At 38.3% G+C, this 19,624-nt stretch overlaps 1 protein-coding gene across 2 annotated transcripts in view; it reads left to right on the top strand.

The window, feature by feature from the left end:
• The first annotated feature begins 1,224 nt into the window (after positions 1-1,224).
• LOC122758942 (inactive dipeptidyl peptidase 10-like) overlaps positions 1,225-19,624 on the top strand; it is a 47,039-nt gene continuing 28,639 nt past the window's right edge. Inside the window, exons 1-2 of one of the 2 annotated variants that reach the window (XM_044013356.1) lie at positions 1,225-1,549; positions 19,076-19,190. In XM_044013356.1, coding sequence (XP_043869291.1) covers positions 1,490-1,549; positions 19,076-19,190 — 175 coding nt within the window. In that variant the 5' untranslated portion in view covers positions 1,225-1,489. Of the gene's footprint in view, positions 1,550-15,010; positions 15,117-19,075; positions 19,191-19,624 lie in introns of those variants that run through there. The other variant, XM_044013365.1, reaches the window with a different exon arrangement.

Here is a 19,624-nt window from a genome sequence, read left to right as displayed (position 1 = left end):
GAGGTTATAACTTTGGCCAAATACAAATGGACAGAGGATAAATTCATAAATGTTTCACATTCTGTCAGGAGCTAATTTATGATCTAAATAGGTGGCATTTTATTTAATTCATTCGCTGACAGTTTAAATAAAGCTCATTAATTAAATTCATTACATGGATGACGACATCTACAGCACCTCAAGCGTGTTTTCGTCTTCGGAAGCATTTCTCATCAACAAGGTGAACATTTCCACAGAGAAATTAATTCTCAATGACTGATTTTGTTTGTTTCTAAAAATGTCCCTGGTTTTAACTACACTGCGTAGCTTAGACTGCAATTTGCTGCTTCATGGTTTCAGTTATTTCTAGGAAAAACAGGGTTAATCGGTAACAAGAGAATAACAAGACATACTGTGTTTTGAGGGACTGCATAATTAAAGGGATGGTTACACATGCATCTAATAGTGCTCTGTGTCACTTATTTTCCTACACCAAAGTCCATAGAGAAAATCCACAATTTAACATCACAACATAAAGGAATTATTGATCCACTACGTCCTCAATCCTGTATATTAAAATGTGTCATTCTGTGACTTTGAGATACTTTGTTCAGATTTACCCAACAAGGTGACAGTAGACCAGCAAGCTAAAAAAGATGATTTTCTCTAATGACTTTGGTGCAGGAGAATAAGCAGTTGACAAACTCCAATTTTCAGTCAGAATATGGTTATACATATTGAAAATGATATTGATATTATTTATTAGTGACACATGGAAGGATATGCATAAAGATTCAGATAAGTTGGTTCTCTATTTAAACTTTGAATCATTCTTTAGTAATAACGTGACAGTATCAACATGAATGATTTAAATGAACAAAAATATTTTCAGTATTTTCCTTTGCAAGTTGAAGTTGTCTCAAAAGCATGTTTCTGTTACACCTGTCAACTCAGTTCTCCTCCTCGTGGAGAAGTAAACAGCAGGAGTGATCAGATGTTGAAGGTAAACATTCATTCATCACAGACGACAAACCAAAAAAAACACATGCTGTCAAACATTAAACCCTCTGCAGCTTTAAGACGCTTGGAACACAAAGTGTGAAAAAGGAAACGCTCTACACCAAATGCCTGCAATATCTTTGCCTCCAGCAAATTTGCATTCTGATGAAGAAACGTCTTCGTATGTGGGAGGCACTGGCAAACATCCTGGTTTATGAACTGTCTGTCAGCTGCATATGAAGCAGCACACACTGTGCAGTACTTGCTAGAAGAGAGAGAGGGAGGGAGGGATGGAGACAGATACGAGGTAAAAACAACTTGTGTATCCTCACAACGAGGAGGAAAGAGCTTTTAGAATCCTTCGGCTCGCAGTTTCATCAGTTTTCTGTTTTGGTCAGCTCAAAGCCAAGAAGCAGTCGAGGGGAGGAAAACTTCAAATCAGAGCGGTGACACTGACAGCAGAGCTGGGGATTTTTTTAATTCTGACATTCAGTGAAAGTGACGGGCAAAAATGAATCAAACTGCATCCGTGTCTCATCAGATTGAGTGTCAGCCAGCCAAGGACTCCAAGGTAGGATTTTTCCTTTTGTTCTTAATGGTGATTAGTAGTTTTATTTTGTATTTTTTAATCATCACTGCACCACTCTTCTACTGTGAACCCAGCATAGCAATTCAACAAAAGCAACTGGGTTTTTTTGAAAAACAAAGCTCTAATTAATGCAACATAATAATTCACAGGTTCACAAACATTTTCACACCCGACAGTTTTTTTTTAATAATTGGTGTCTCAGTTGTAACTGTGCAACTAAATCTACTTTTATTACTGTCAGGTTTACCCTGCAGGATGTAACACTTATTTACAGCAAATCATCACATAATTATACATTTTACTTAATGTTAAAGAGACATGACCAGAGTACTGAAGGTTTCATTTATTGGTTACAGGTCTGTAGTCCCATCTGTTCCACTCAGTTTTCTATTTCATCACAGTTCTAGTATAAAAAATTAACTTAATGAGTGTTTGGAGACATAGGGAATGTAACGTGGGGATTTATGTTCTGCCACCACAGTAAATTGTATGCGGGACATTACGCTGCACTGCTGGCAGCGGACACATAGTTTTCAACTTGACATTAATAAAAGAGAATATACGTTTTCTTTTATAAAATAGCAATAAGGATGAAGAGATGATGTTTTCTCAGAAAACATCGTGCGACTGTATACAGGCACAGGCTGGAAGTTTGAATTCAATGATCACAACACAGCATATGTAATCACTGTTATTGCACTTTGTGATGGAGTGTCAGTGATTGCCTTTCTCTCTTTTTGAGTGTGTTGTGCTCGAGTGGATGATATTAAAAGTAAGCTCTCAAATTCTTTCGCTCTGTGTATGCGTGTGTGTTCCAAAGAACCCAGTGTGGAAAAATGGTCATCATTAATCTTAACTCCAACCAAATATGGTTGGTTACCATTTAAACATTATAGGTCTAAAAGGAGCCGATTGAATATTTCTTATATAAAATCATGATTTATATTCACTTCTACCACCTCACATGGCTGGATTGTGGCAAAGTAATCAGCTTTTCCACGGATTGGAATAGATCATATAAATGGGAATAGAATGTTGATTCTGGAACACGTGAGAAGTAAAGTCGGTTTCAACATCAAGTGGGGTTTATTGATATTATCAAACAAGCAAAAGCTTCATCTTATATTGCCTTTCTTTTATCTGAGAGACATTAGTTTACCACAAATGATCAGGCTGAACAAACACTGGACACAGGAAGCACGACTGGACATCAGTCAGAGTTTGAAGAGAAATACACATTTACTGGTCTTGAACAAAACAGGCTCCCAAAATACAAAAGAGATTAAAATGCTTCTAGTAACTGCTCTTAAATAAGGACAAGGACGCTTACCTGTCAGCAGACAAGACAAACTGGCAGCAGACACAGGAAACATGCAGGCTAAATACACAGGTGGAGGGCTAATGATCAACAGGTGAAACACATCAGGGCGGGGCAGGTAATCACAGAGGAGGGAAACTTTACAGGAAGTAGACACTGAAACAAGAGGCAATGGTAATTATTTCAAAATAAAACAGGAAACAGAACACTAGACTATTCGGGATGTTACACAAATGTGATTTAAGACTTCAATAACCTCATCTGTATGGTTTGTAGATATCTGCATATGTATCATTTGAAAAAAAAACAGCATGACGAATGGGTTGAGTCAATTTTGATTAAAGATGGAAAATAAAATATAATTACTAATACTGTTGAATCACAATACTTGTACCTTAATGTATGTGGTGTTGGTTCCCATTTAAAGCTGTGCTGTAATTTATAATAACCAGCACAAAAAGGACAAGAAAAGAGAGTGGTAATAACTCAGGATATGGAGGGTAATTCATGCCACCACTTTTCCGTCATGTGTCACCGATAGTGAATGATCAAAGTGAAGGTGTGTGTCATGTGATCTCCTCATGTTTTATGGCAGATACCAGACACCGGCATTAAAGAGTGTCATCATTGCTCACAAATTATGCAAAGACGTTTTCCTCTCTGACTCTGAACAGCCAAAGTCTAATCCCACTCAATTCTGCGCTGCTGTAGGCCGCACAGCAGCAGGGCGGGATTAATCTGACAGGAGGCCGCTTTGATAAGAGCTACACCTTTAGCACAGAAAGAAGTGTTTCATCAGAACATGAGCTCTGGAGTTGAACTGTCAACAGTAATTGAACAGTCTCCAGAATGACATGAGAAAAGGCAACCATAAACAATAAATATGGATGCATTGCTGCTTTTTTTCTTATGCATTATGCAGCCTGAATGATTTTAACTGTGCCATCAGTCATAGCTCAGTGATACGGCCTCACGTGACGCCAGGTTTTTATCTGCTTCATAAAAACAATAAGCCGCTCCCTCTTGAGGTGCAGCATGGAAATTATGCTAATGCCCATGTAGAGGTGTAGATTTTTCTTAAATTTTTTTTTTTACTTAATTCATCATTAATTTATCATTGTGTGCAACTACAGTGTTTTTTTTTCTCTCAATGAAACGTTTTGTTTTTCTTAATTTTAAATGGTTAATACACTATTTTAACATGCAGTAAATTGTAAATAACTGCCAGATATTGAAAGTTATTCTGGAAAAAGTAGCAAAAGCACTTACTCACAGGATAATTTTCTGGCCCTTTTGTGGTTAAAATAAGCAAAATAGTCCAGACGGACATTTTGAGGCTTAGATGTTAAAGGGTTAAATGTGGACAAAGAAGCAGATTAGCAGCATTTGGATGTTGTGATAAACTGAATCAGTCTGAATTACTTAAGTGTTTCTTTTACTTACAGTATTCAGGGTTCCTTTACCATTAATACCATTCAGTCTAATGATAAAACTTCACAAACACGTTTTAAATCAACAAAAAGCTCTACAAATAACAAAAAAACACCCTTTTTTTCTTAAACAACATCATAACAGGTTTAAATTGTCTCAGAATTTGAACATGATGTCACGTCCATCTGTTACCATGGAGGTGCGTGTGCTTTCGGATAAAGAAGCTTGTTAGCGTGTGAGTGTGGGAGGAAGGTGAGGAATCCTGTCCTCCCCTCATCATCGCTGCATTAAATAAACACGTCGTTAGCACGCTGACCTTTCGAGCTGATTTTAGCACCTCCCACTCAATCAATACCACACAATAAACAGCATGTGCATAGGAAGTGTCACTTGGAGTGTACACTGAGCTACTGCTGCCTGGATGGACACAGAGTGCAGTGAGAGAAGGTGGGAGTCAGAGTGAGATGTGAAGTCCCAAACAAAAATCACAAGAATATGAGCATTCCAAGCCAGAGGAGAGAACAAAATCATTAAGAGAATCATTCTATATTACACTGTCACTATTACAGGGAACATGGCGCTCAGCAACATAAGAATAGAAGCATTTATTTGAAAGTTTTCATCAGAGCATTTCAAATTGGCCTTTGTTTCTCATTCCATTCTGTGATTTACTGTGGGTGGGATTGTCGCTGCAACTGAAACAAATACCCACACTTGGTTTATTATCTCTCAAACTGTTTTAGTGGGACCTTTAGTGACATTTTTGCTTCGGTGGCAATTATTCCCCCAAATTTATTTTAATTAAACTTTCCAAAGCAAATCAACACACAATAAATCGACAGCTCTTCAACCAGGAGACACAATTTGAATGTGAGGGCAATTATTATGGTCCTGTGCTGGACCTGTGGTGACCTGTCCAGGGAGTACCCTGCCTTTCACCCTATGACAACTGGGATTGGCACCATGTGGTGGTAGACGATGGATGGATGGATGGATGGATGGATGGATGATAGCATGACTCACTGAGTCATCTCCGTGCAAGTCTAATATTTGTCACTGGAGGGCAGCCTTACACAAATCATAGGAAAGCATACTCTCTTTGTTTTTACTTTATTTGATATTGGTTTCATATTTATTGCAGATAAAGCACATTTAAATTCACAAATATACAAGCAATCATTAAAACTTTGAATTTTAAAACCTTTGCATTCTATTCATACTTATTCACCTAAGTAAAGAGTGTGAGAGATGCTGTTTTCTCAGCTCTTTTACTTTTTTGTGTCTGTGAGTCACACTGTGGCTCATGTGGCACAAAGTACCATGAGGAATAATCTTATGGTTAAGGTGCCCTGAAATAAAATTGCCTAAAGACTAAAGTGACAGCTTTAAAAGCCAGCAGCCCACAGGAGAAATGTTCTCTTTACTTGGACACCACTGGTACATCAAATAACAACTGCCATTACAGGATTTGCAGATGGTGCCTTCTCCAGCATCTCTTGGGTTAAACCTGGAAACCTCACCTGCTAAATACTTAAACAAAAAAAAAAAGGTAGGCAATAAAGAATGTTTTGCAGACATGATAGTTGCTTGATAAAAAAAAGACACTAAAATCAACAGGTGACCTTTGTGCCACATGTAAAGAGAAGATTAACGTGCCATCTACAAAATGTCACATACTGTTCTTTAATTACAACCGCCCCAATTTATTGGTTGTCGGCTGAAACTCAATGTGTTGGAAAGGTTTTCTCCCAGTGTTAGCTTGGACATGGTCACAGAACATTTAATCCACGATTAATGAGTTTCCTTAAAAATAAATAAATGAAAAAAAAAAAAGATGTTGAGATAACACGCACAGATTGTTGTATTTGGACAAAAAAACCAAAAAAAAACCCAACCACTTAAGACTTTTTTTTGTTTGTTCTATTTCATTAGAGGAATCTGAAAAAAAAGAACAAGCAGATGTTGAGTTAATTGCTTGAGTTGGACGGCCACAGTCGGTGAGGTTTGGAGGCGAATAAAACCCACAGAGAAAGAGAGAGGGAGAGAGAGATAAGAAGGAACTAATAAAAGCTTCTCTGATTCAGCTATGAACTCTCTGATCCATAGCCTCTCTCCAGGTAGGAACATGGGCGGTTAGGTAAAAGGTGTAATGATTTTATGCAGAAATAGCTTTAAAAAAAGTGATGTACAGTACTTTGTCCATCTCTATATTATCTGAACTCACTCACTCACTCACTCACTGTGACGTAATGAAGGGTAAAACCTTTCGAGAGTGGAATTCAAAGACAGTATTCCCCACCGTGGTGGTTGGAGCACTCTCCACATTACATAACAACATCATACATTTGTATTACTATTAAAACAGTTACACCGTAGAATCTGCTGTTTCTCTCTTCCATAGTTAATGGTGTTGTCCTTGGGCAATCGCACCCAGGTGTGTTTATGGTGGAAGATACCATTTTCTAAGTGTGTCAGGGGTGATGTATTTCAATTTATATAAAAAGGAAAAGGTTGTTTCTCTGCTCAAATGAGATGACAAAGTTGTGGTGAGGACGCTGTCTTTTTCTTTTTAATCGAGAGATCGTTGCAGAGACCATTTTAATTGTTTGTTGTTGTTGTTTCTTACAGCGTAAAGGGCTTTACTCATTATGAAAAATTCATAATTTGATTTCGGAGGGCAGTGTTACTCTTGTTTAAGCTCTAGAGTGGAACCTATATCACCCCCGGTTAATGAGTGAATAATCACCAAACAATATGTGGTCTCTGAGATCCTGCGGTGTAGTTTTACTTCCCTCACAAATACACACGTATACACACACGCAGACATTGAGAGAGGAGAGGAAGTAGTGGTGTCTCATGATGTTGTCTGTATCATACTTTGGTATGTTATGTGTTGTACATCTTGTCTTTTAAACATAGCATTTTACTTCAGACTGCACCTGGGAAACTTAATTGGAGCTGCACGGTAAAGGTGACAGCAGCAGCAGCTGTGAGTGAACGTGCAGGCATGTAGTGAAACAGTTTTTCAGGGAGCGCTTGATTGGTGTTGGGATGTTTGTGAGTCGCTAAAATCTTGATCGTGATGGAAATACAATACTTTTAATGTTTAAGAAATCTACTGGGTGCAGTTTATTTACCTTACAGATAAAATACATTTGATTAGACTTCAATTCCTAACTTAACAATAACAAAGTGTCCTCAAAAATAACAAGAAGAAAATATTTAGACCTTTGTTTAACTTTTAGCCTCATTTTCCTAAAGAAACCAAGTCAGTTCATCTAGTCGGGCCTCAGTTTGAGCACCAGATAATTTCCCCCTGACACAGAATTAGATTATCACACTAACGACGGCGAGAGAAACTGGGCTGACTGATTTCACTTATGAATGACACCATTTTTTATGTAGTAAAATCAGAACAGAGGGGTTTTGTGTGTATGTGTGTGTGCCAGATGTCTGTTTACTCCAAAGAAAAAAGGCAGACATAGACATACCGGTGGCAAAGAGAAGGACAACAGTCGTTTTCTTGCTTCTTTCTTTTTTGTTTCTTGCTTTCTTTATTATTGTCTTATTTTTCCGGTCAATTTTCCGCTTTTGAGTTGATTGGATTTGGATCGTCTTGTTGCTTGAGTTTGGTGCATTAACTGGAGACGTCAACATGATGGACCCCGAGCTCAGGTTCCTTGAGGTGAGGTGTCACTGTGCTTTTATTTATAGAAACTCTGGTGAGAAGGTGCTGAGCGAGTTGCCATGATTTGCACCTTCAGCTGCGGCTGAATATTTTACACAGGAATATTCTCGAGCTGCAATCATACTGATCAATTATAAGGCGTGCATGTGTACATGTGTGTATTTTATGTTTCGTTTGGTGACACGGTGACAGATTGTCAGGAGGGGGAAAAAAAAAGTGGTGTGTGTGTCTGTGTTCCAGCATAAATTCCCAGCGGTGTCATCTGCCTCCAGGGAGAGAGTAGAGGCCCTGAGACTGAGGCTCCTCTGAGGCTCCAAGTGTGTCAGGGTTGTTCTTGTAAGCTTGAGTGATGAAACAGTGGCTGATTGTGTTTCCGTGGGACTTGAAAACAGGATATTTGCGGTTTTGTGTTGCAGACTTTAGCCAATGGAAAACCAGGAAGCAAACTTTTTTTTTTTTACTTTTTTTGACAGTATGTCCTTTCTCCCTGGATGCTTGGATGACTGAAGCCCAGCCAGGTCTCTGGGTTGATAAATGAGTGCTGCCCACTTGGTCAGTCACCAAACCTTGACCTACTTTTTTTTTCTGGGTCAAGATAGTCGTTTCATTTTTTCTCATATGCAGTCATTCATTTTGTCATCCACATATGACAATTGGTTATGTTAAGAATATATACTAAGTGAAATATAAGATATGATCCTCTATATACAAGAGTTAAAAAGCTGCCTGGTTTTCCCAACTGTTGCTCAAAAACAACAACAAAAAAAGCGTTGGTTATTAATATAAGAAGCTTACTCTTGATTAATTCCTTCACAAAATCCCTGAGACACAATTTCAACATCCACGTGCATCATCGTGGAGGTGATTAATGGGTTTTGCAGGTACATGCCTTTCATCTGCCAGCAGCTTCGCACCCCCACGCCCTCGCAGCTGACTGTCTTTGTGCTCGTGCAGTTTTGCATTTCTATAAATGGATATTTAGGCCTGGAGGAGATTTAAAGCAATGCCGCAGAGTTTGAGACCCATTTTATTCTCTGCAAAATCTACTGAAGGATAAATTAGCATTCATAGTCTGTTTTTTTTTTGTTTTGTTTTTTGAAATTGCGATTGTTGTGAGCTGTGTCATTTATTATGCGGAAAAAAACAAAACACATTTTGTTGTTTCTAGGAATTGGAGGAAAACCAGTTTTCTTTCCAAATAGCAAAATGAAGCATCGCATGACTATTTTATCATCTGTTGAAGATTGTCTTCAAATCTTAATCTAAGAAGGTAAAAACATTTTTTATCCCAGAGAGAAATAAAAGTGAAGGACTTTTCCTTTGTGACTCCAGAACCTTCAGGGTCAGTGAACCCACTTAGAAGGTTTTCTTATCGCTCCACTTAACCTCAGTGGAGCCAAACCTGGAGCCCTGCAGGTTAATTACGTTCTCCTGGCTTCCCAAGTGTGAATCCGTCTCTGATTAAACAAGAGTAAAACTCAGGAGGGTTTGGAAATCCATTAAAACAGTGTGAGATGCTTCAGTTTTTTTTAAAAAAAGCTTTTGGCCTTATTTTGGTTGCAGTTTGGTGTTAATTTAGCAATATTGGTGTTTGACAGCCTGGACACAGGTGTTATTGCATCATAAACATCATTTTTAAGGCTGAAAGGAGACCATATCATTAAAGAAGCCATAATAAGATAATAAAGGGAGAAGATGAGAGTGAAGATGCCAGGATGTGTTTACACCTAAACAATCTAAACCTAAAACAAACAAGCCATGAAAGTCCCAACTACACGAGACATCCTACCCAATCAGAACTAATAAAAGACCAGAAATGAATGAGATACATGCAAAACACAACACAGAAGAGATTGTGCTGCAGCCAAAAAAGAGAGGAGGAAAGAATCGTTTGGTCTGAATAAGGTTTCTGCCTGTGGGACATTAGTGAACTTCCCAAACATCAGCAGAGGTCAGATAGAGCACAATCATTTCCTCGTGGTTTCTGATTCCACCTGTTCAATATTTAATGGAGAAGGAGCGAGTGTCCAACCTCAGGCTTTGAGGATCCTTTCCCTGTTACTTTGTTCAATCTCTCTCTCTCTTTCTTTCACTTAATCCTCCTCGTTTTTCCCCTTTCCTCCTCAACCTCCATTAGCGTCAGCATTTCACCCTCTGCATCCCCTTTGAATTTTCAATGTGCTGCCCTTTCGTTCACTCACTCCAGGCTCGTTGACCTCATGCTTTTCATTCTCATCTTCCTGTGAGAACTAAGACTGCTCATGTGACCCTAGTTGTTTTTAAGCTTTTGAAGCTGAATTCATGATCTGAAATAAAAGATTGAATACACTTCTTCTTCTTTTTTTGGAAAGGATGGATCTGTTTTAATGCTTTCTGACAAAAGATGAACAACAGCGATGAAAAATCGCTTTCATTTCACCACCTGAACCTCATAAACAGTGAGGATATGGGAAGGCAATCATGCAGTGGCAGTATTTTTAAATTGAGATGTTGCTTTGTGCTCTGTTTTTCTGTCTGGACCAAGTTTGCCTCAAGGAGACTGCTGTGCCATTTAAAAATGTAAAACATTCAGAAAACCAAAGAAAAAGAATTAAAACAACATCTCTAATTTTTCTTTCCTGTAGACTGCACACTAATCACGCCCATTTATTTGAAAAGAAGATGAGATGTTAAGGCCAAATTTTGACCATGAATATGTGCTTAAAATCTTTTCTTCTTCCAACAAGTTAGGTACAATGTTGCCAACCAGACTTTATTTATTTAAAGCAATGTAACTCAAAGTGCTTGCCAGGATAAAAAACAAAACAAAACAAGGATCAGCCCTCAATAATTCCTGCCAACACACACAAATTACAATACATCACAAATGTAGCAGAAAAATTGAATCAGGAAACAAAGAGGTGAAAAAAACGTAATCATAGATCTCAGCAATCACCGTGGAAGAAACACCAGAGACTTATAAAATAAAAAACATGCATACTGATGAGGAAATATTGATAAATGAAGAGAATTCAAATTTGATTTAGTGTCAGAAAGTGCAAGCTAAGACAAAAGCTCCATTAAAAATCAGGTTACAGAGGTTGATATTAAGTTTCCGCTCTTATCTTTGAAACAGCTTCGACACATACCTTGCAAGGAAAGTGCTAATTTGAATTATAGCAGTGTAATACTAAAATTCCATAAGGTTCAGTGACTTACGAGAGGCCAAATTATTTAAAAAACAAGTGAAAATAGTGCAGAAGAGTATGTGTTATGAGTTAAGTTCCAAAAACTCTTGATCCTTTATTTACAACAAGGCAAACCTACGCCCATAATGCTAAATACTTCAAATTTTAAACAATAGATCATAATTTCTGGTGCTGATCAGACTAGCAGAGGTTATCTAGTCTGACCCCATTGTCTGTCACAGCCTACACCTGTGACATGTTTTATAATGTCACACATTTCTTATAAAGTGAGACAAGTGTGTGAATCAGAGCAGAAATTTCCACTGACAGCCTCATCAATCAACACAGACGCTGCTTTGTATCATAACTATCTTGTCTAGCTGTGGAACAAAGCATGTGCATGTAAACGTCACCTGACCTCGAATGTATAAGATAAGCTTGCGATTGTCTACTCTGCCACTTTATTAGGTACACCTGCTCGACCCCTTGTTAAGGCAAATGTGTGATCAGTCAATCCCTTAGTGCTCATGTGGCGTGGATCTAGGTAAATTGCAGTGGGAATAATACACAGCTCCTTATATGGACATCCTGGGCGTGTGCATTTTCTGTCTTCTTATGTGTTGTTGAGTCAAAGTTATGATACATTTTATATAACTTTTTTTTTAAACTAAAAGAAAATAAACTGGGAATAGTGATACAAACTAGACTGTTTTCCTTCCAATTTTGATGTATTTCCTAATTTCAGAAATTCAATCTGATTTTCTTGTAAAAAAAAGTAAGTACTTTTTGCCCAGTTGTTGGTGAAAATGAAAAAAGAAAAATCATGTCATTACATGCCTATAGGTTGAGCTGAAAAAAGGATATAAGACACGTATACGTTTTATTATAGTAATGGAACAACGCAGGCTAAATGCTCTGCGTTCTAAGAGTTAAAAAGTGCCTTATTGACTGTTTCCAAGAGCAAAACACAACAAATATCATTCTAAGGCCAAGCAGCATTTTTACACAGTGTGCTTTTGCAGGTTATGTAATGAAAATGCCTGCAACAAAACAAGGTGTTTTTCTCTACAGCATCAGCCCTGACTGCAATAACAGTCAATCTCTTTTCAATTAGCTGTACAACTGTTTAACCCCTTTAAAACCAAGGATATCACTGAGGATAACACGTTTGTACAAGCACACTTACTGCATTACTGTAGCTATGCGACGTATTGTGCTGTTGGAAAAATTCCAAACGATTTCTGAAAGCTGAGAATTTGCACATCAAAGCCAACGTGTGGTTATTATGATAATTTCACGCGAATTTCTGTCGCCAGAGAGGAGTGGAAAGAACACCTGTACACAGTTTCCATTTTTTTGGCCTGTTTTTGCACATTGAGAGCCGAAGAAACATTAAGAGACTCAAAAAATTTTATGGTAAATATGTTTTATACTGTTCAAACTTCAAATTTAACACACAGAATCTTTTGCTCATATAGAACTGCAGTGTTCTTCTAAATAATCCTTCCTGTTTTTGTTAAAACAGTATTTTAACATGCAGTAAATTGTAATCAACTGTCAGATATTGGAAGCTATTCTGGAAAAGTGGCCGAAAGCATCATTCTCTGGTCCTTTCATGGTTAAAAAAAGTCGGGTCACTTTGAAGGTTAGTTGCTCAACGGTTCAATAATAAAAAGAGAGACAAACCTGTCGGCAGTAACACATCTTTTGTCCTTAAATCCTTTCAAGTGTACACATGTAGACTCATATGTGAGGGCTGGATTGTCCTTTAACATCACTCTTCCATTCTCATGGGTGTGGAGGAGTGGAAGACAAGATTATTTTCTGATGTTTTCGTGTGTGTGTGTGTATGTGTGTGTGTGGCGGTGCAGTCTGTGTCTTCAGGGCTTTCTCTGTGACACCTATCAGTTTGCATTCCGTCACTTGGCAGCAGGAAAGGCCAGCTGGTTACTGATCTGCTCGATTGTCTCGCTTCATTTTGCTCTGAGGGATTTCAGACAAGGCCCTGTTCTGCACTGTAATCCTATAATTTATTTCCAAGGGATATTCTAATACTAGATTTATTGCAGAATGTGCTCAAGTCTGTGGAGTGATGACATCAGATGCAAAAAATACCCCTAAATACCTCACATAGCAGCTCTCTATGGGAATATTACACTGCTTTACTCGTAATAATTCACAAATGAGCTACAAATATGAGAGCAGAAGCCTTTGTGCTGTTTTTTGTTGCTTCTGGTGGTTTTTACTGCAGTTTGACATCTGTAATGTTCTGGATTCCATCATCTATTGCTACTTCTCTTTCCTTCCTGCCTCTCCTTTGAACCAAATCCTCTTCTTCTGTGGTGCTTTATGATGACGTTGCAATCATAATGTTCCATCACTGCCTCCTTCCTTCTTACTGTGTTCTCCCTTGTAGCCTTTATAGTCGGCTGCTGGGTTTGTGGTGGTGTTTTGTTATTATCAGTTTAATCAATCATTACGTCTTCTCTTTCCTTTTTGTATTCTGCCTCTCGTCTTTGCACCAAAGAAGAGTATATTAGGACAGTTTTCCTCCATAATGTGCCTTACTCTACTCCCACAATTCCCTTACCACATTAGGGTGTTACTGTTTTGCTATATCAAATTTAAAAATAACACATACATGGTTGTTTTATTTAGTATTTTAGAAGGAGAGATTGTAAGACGATGATTTAATCCTTTATAATTGAATTGAGGCGTCTGTTGCATAATCTGCCAGCAAACCAGATTGCCAATTAAATTACATACATGACTCTTGGTTAAATTAATGAATAACCCCATGACTGACTTCAGCGGCTTTAATTAACTGTAATTATAATAAATGGGGCTTGTTAACGTGAGTAAATATTTAAAGACTTTTGATATCATTAATAATTGGGGCACCACTGTAAAAGATTGAGTGCGCTTGGAATAAATAAAACACTTATTTTTAGTACGTTCATTAAAATGTGAGGAAACAGGTCATTGTATCAACGCCAAACAGGTTTTACAGTCACATAAGTTGCTGATGGAAGTCACTTGTTAATTGGAAAACTCTTTAAATCATAAACAAAATGATAGAATTTCATTGTTTCCCCAATGATTTCTGGCTGCACCATGGACAGCTCTAGATCACTCAGTTTATTCAGCACCATGGACAGAGACACAGACATGGATGGATGGGTTGTCCTATTTGCACAGTAAAGAAAAAAAATGTGACTGGCTGGCTGCATTAAAGTTGACCACAGACATGTGAAGTCACACCGGAAATAATGCATTCATTATAAAAAATAAAAGTAAACTTCAAAAACTGTCACCTCAAAAGGGGTCTGTCAGAAGTAAAACTGTGGTTATATGCTGCAGTATTCGTCTTAAAAACACGGTCAGTATGGATAAACCTTTATGGACATCAGTGTGCAGCTATATTGATAATTAAGTGAGTGATTTTAACTGCTGTTGGAGCAAGATAGGCTGCAAATTTAAAATTTGACTCCCTCAACTGTGTAAATAATTAATGAAGCAACCATTACCAAACTGTGAGAGTGCATGAGCCAATTAAAAATTCTGAAAATTGCCCAGAGTGATTATTATTAGTTAGTATCATTTAATAATGACTTAAATTATTTATTTCATAAATAGGCTGAAAATAATCTTTGAACTCTGGTCCTATACAAGTATACATGATCCACAAAAATATCAGCACAATAAATACAATCCACATTTCTTTTGTATTTGATGGTCTTTCGCACTTTATTAGAGGGCTTTTATTGTGAAAATCAACTCCGGAAGTGCTGTTTTGCCAGTGCTCCTGCCGAATTGACAGGTGTGGATGTTATTATCGGGGTGAGCCGCTGGATTCAGGCGGAGAAACGAGGCTGTTCCTCGGTTACAATGACCGCGTCCAAAGACCCGACCAAGAAGAAACCAAAGGAGACGCCGCAGGATGAGGTAGATACCAATAATAACAACAATAACGTGTGTGTGTGTGATGTTTGAGTGAAGAAGACACAGGCATAGTGTGACACATTTGGAAGGACAATGTGGGGGAAAACCTGTGGTTACGCTTTGCTGGTGCGTGCTCTGGAAAAATGACAGCAATTCTATGTTTAAAATCAACCGAAAATAGAATAAAGTATAGGCATTATAACCGAGTAACAACAGGATGATCTCTCATCATTTTGCACGTAAATCCTAATATTGATAGTATGGATTTAATGGCACTTAATGTTTGGATTTTGTTTGTTTGTCATTTCTGCAGTTTATGATAGAATGAAAATGGAAAAACAGTCAGTGGAATTGATAAAAACAACATTTAAGACTGTTATTTTCTCAGTGTAGGTAGTTTCCAGTTTTCCCTCAACAACAAAGTTGTGATTCCAGTCTGCAGGAAGTCAGTTGTGCATTTGCATATATTATGTTCTTGTTAGTTGTTGTTGTTGTTGTTGTAGTTGTTGTTGATGATGATGATGATGATGAATCAGTCATTGCTGTATATTTTACTCCCCGACTGTCTCGATGACACAAATACATATAGTTGACATCCTATACACTGTAGCGTATCAGTTTTTCCACAAATAAGTGTTAAGTTTTGTTTTGGTCTGAGGGTTTATTGATTTAGATTTTTTGATGGAAACCTGAGAATTTAAGGAATCACACATACACACAAATGTAGTGCTTCAACTAAGGGTTATCTTTGTTCTCCACTTGAAGCAGTTACTTTATTTGTTTAGTTCTCAAGGACAGTGTTTCTTAGCCAGAAGTCAAATGTTCACTTTAACAATAGATGTACAAATATTAAGGGAGAAATATGGAGTTACAGAAAGCGCAGTCAACAATATTGGACTGAAAGAAAGAAATATGACTCACACACAAAATCACTAATATGACAACAAGTGGCACACAAAGTAATGTTTTTGGTCGATAAAACTGTTCAGAAAACACTGAGACGTAATCAAATGCCTCAAGAATATTTGCAATATTTATAAATCCTGCAGTTTCAGAACGTCTCGCTGCGAGAAAACAGTTATTGATCAAGGAATTTGCGATGGTCGCTCGTTCTACACACAGTTCACGCAGCGTAATAGTGTCTGCTGAGGCACAGACAGTGTAGCTCTTTCTCCTCCTCCTGCTGTTTTGCAGATCTGACTGTTGGGTTGCCAGGTTGGTCTTCTTATTGTACATTCCTGCAGTGCTCAGATAACCTTCTTGGTTGTACTTGCTGCCTGCACGATGCTAAGCAGTGCTTTTTCCCCCCCATTTTATATCCATTTTTAGATGTTTTTAAGTTTCAGTTTGGTGTTTGTCTTCTTTGCTTAGTATTTTGTTTATTTTTTAGCTAGATTCAGGTTTGTTTAGTCAATTCTGTAGATAGATAGATGGGTCTGTGCAGCTATTCTTCTTAAGACACTGCATTGATTCCCATTCATTTGGATAGCCTAATCTAAGCCGTATCCAGAGTCTTAACCATAACCACTTAATGCCTAACCATAATTAAAATCTTTAGTCCTATAACCTTGAATGTATATCTGCCCCATTAGGACCAGGTTTTGGTCTCTGTGAGGACTAATAGTCCTGACAAGGTCAGTGTTGATGCCAGAAACAGTCCGAAAGAGATAACAAACACAAGAACACGCACACACACACACACCACGCAGAGAATTAGCTCCGAGACGTTGAACTAATACTCAGAGAGAAGTTAATGGCCCAGTGGTGTGCAAAGGATGCTCCACCCACAGCTGTGACTGAGCGTGTGTGTGTGTGTATGTGTGTGTGTGAGTGAAGGGAGCCTGAGCAGACACAGTTCACTGCAACAGTCTGTTGTTTGAATTCACTTTAGTGGAACATGAAAGCGAGCAGAGTGTGTGTGTGTGTGTGTGTGTGTGTGTGTGTGTGTGTGTTCCTGCTTCATTAATTACAGTCTTCAGCAGCAGTGATACAGATTGTTCTGGTCACATTTCTGCCCCTTATATTGTGATTTTTGGACACCGCCGTTCACCGAAAGCGCTTTTATCGTCGCAATCCTCCATAATTACACTTGTGTTTATGCTGTGCTCTAATCACATACACACTTTACACATTTACATCAGATTCTGTGATTGTTTCGTCTCTCCGCCCACCTGCACATAAATTATGGTAGCAGTGTTGCTTCAATGCATCAATCAGGATCTGCTGCGATCACAATTTATGTCAATGATTTCGTCTGATTCAAATTCACAGTGCATTGTGATACACTGCGTCCTCCGCTTTCTATTTTAATTCAGTTTTTCCCACTTTTTCATCAACCAGTATACGCAGCCTGATAAATGTGACCTTAAATATGATTATAAACATGTCGTTATTGATTAAATTCACATGTACCATCCCCCCCAAAACACATTAAAGTAGTCAAGCTGCAGCTTCTAGCAACTGGATAATCGCCAAGCAATGTTACGTGGATATAATCGACGATGTGTCACCGCACTGATGCAGAATCGTCCACATCCTCAACGCATCTTAAAAACTATTATTTTCAGCAGCGCTAGAGCTGTCTCTATATTCACACACACAGCAGAAGGTGAAAATGAAACCATCCACACCGCGAACGAGCAACACGTTTGAACTCATCTGTCTGGTTTTAAATGGGAAGATTTTGTACCGTTGATGTCAATTTCATGGAGGGAAAGGAGGAGTACAAGAAGCAAGTCAAGCTGCTGCAGAAGTTAGAGTTTGGTTTTGACATTTTCGACGTGTGGAAAAGGCCTCACCTCACATCACCTGCCTCCATGTCTCTCTGAAGCTCAGAGGGAATCTGAATAAATGCCCCGCGACAGTTTTCTATTAATCATCTGTGCTGTGACACAGCTGGTCACCTGCATGCGCTCGTCCTCATCCACTTTCCAGCCATTAAGGATGAACTGAAATCCCTCCTTTACATCATTTTCAGCCCGTCTCTTGATTTTCCAGGTAACTTTCACAAACCAAGCCTGAAGCGAGAGAGAGAAAGATCCATGTGCTCTGGAGGATGATGTAACCAGGACAGCGGGGTCAGAGAATAACATATTAAAATGTCTTTGCCCTCAAAGAGACTTAAATCAAGTGGTGGTTTCCAGAATCAAAGGCTCAGACTAAGCTTTGTGCTCAGCTCAGCTCAGCAAGTGTTTTCCGTTCTTTATTTTTGAAAAATACTTTTAGGGTAATAACAGTTTTTAGGAGATAAAACCGTCTAGACTGTCTTTCACTGTCCACTGAAGTATACATGACGATGCGGAGCACTCAATTCCTCTGTTAGTAACATATTTGAGAAGAAAGCAAACAAATCTGTTTTTTTCAAACAAACACGTTTGTTTGAAAGTAGTTACTTTATTTTCATGGCTCTGTCATTCCTTAATATGCTGTTTTGGACTGTAATGTGTTTTTGTATGGCCTCGCTTTACAGATGTACAAACGTACAAACCAGCCACAGCTTGTTGTTTCATGTTGAAAAGCTTCACTCAGACAAACCTGACGCATATAAACCAGCAAAGAAGAAGAAAGAGAAAGGTAGAAAATGGAAAATGAAATAAAAATGCAAGAGTGGAGAGACTTAAAGAGCGTTTACATCCAATCGACTGTACAAAGACTGCTGTAGTGTCATGCAGGAGTGAAACGAAAGAGCCTTGAAGTAAAAAAAAACATGCAAAATATTTTATTCTTACACATTTGATGTGTCATTCGAGCAATTTGTCCATTTCCTGTTTCAAAATGACAAAAGACCATCATGAGCCCTGTCCTCGTGGACGCTCTCACTCAGTGTCATAGCTGGATCTCCACATTGTGTCCGAACAGGAGTCTGAACCCAAAGAATTGTTGCTGATCACAGCATGATATGAGAGACTGGCTGTTCAGAATGACAGTGTTGATTGTTTTTTTGTGTGTCTGTCTGTCTGCAGGAGTATGTGGACGTCAACCCTCCACAGAGGAACTGGAAAGGCATTGCCATTTCCCTGCTGGTCATCGTGGTGGTCTGCTCGCTCATCACCATGTCCGTCGTCGTCCTCACACCCGGTATGTCCCACTTTGTGTCCAAATATAGACGAACACATGTCTAAGAAGGGCTCTAGAAATAAAACCAATCAATCAATGTTTTAAAAGTACAAAATGTTTGTCTCTCTTAACTTTAAGACGTTTACACACTGTTTTGTTTAGAAATAAATCCTACAAAAATAAAGTCACAGCAAAATCAATTGGCGCAATAGTTATCATTTGAAACCTTTTTTTGCACTTAAATCTATTCAAATATTCAGTTTCATTCAAAACCACTCAATGTTGCATTGGAATAATTCCTAAAAGTGTTGCATATTAAAATCTACTGAGACATTACCACACTACCCACCACTACTGAGGACCAGTGTTCCTCATGGAGACCAAAACCTGGTCCTAATGAGGCAAGTTTAGGGCTAATATTTGAATAGTAGTTTAGGCATTAACTGGTTAAAGTT

The sequence above is a fragment of the Solea senegalensis genome, linkage group LG2, assembly GCF_019176455.1.
Source record: "Solea senegalensis isolate Sse05_10M linkage group LG2, IFAPA_SoseM_1, whole genome shotgun sequence".
In the NCBI taxonomy this organism is placed as follows: domain Eukaryota; kingdom Metazoa; phylum Chordata; class Actinopteri; order Pleuronectiformes; family Soleidae; genus Solea; species Solea senegalensis.
The sequence above is the reverse complement of the archived record's forward strand: the minus strand, read 5'-3'. Positions and strand labels throughout refer to the sequence as shown.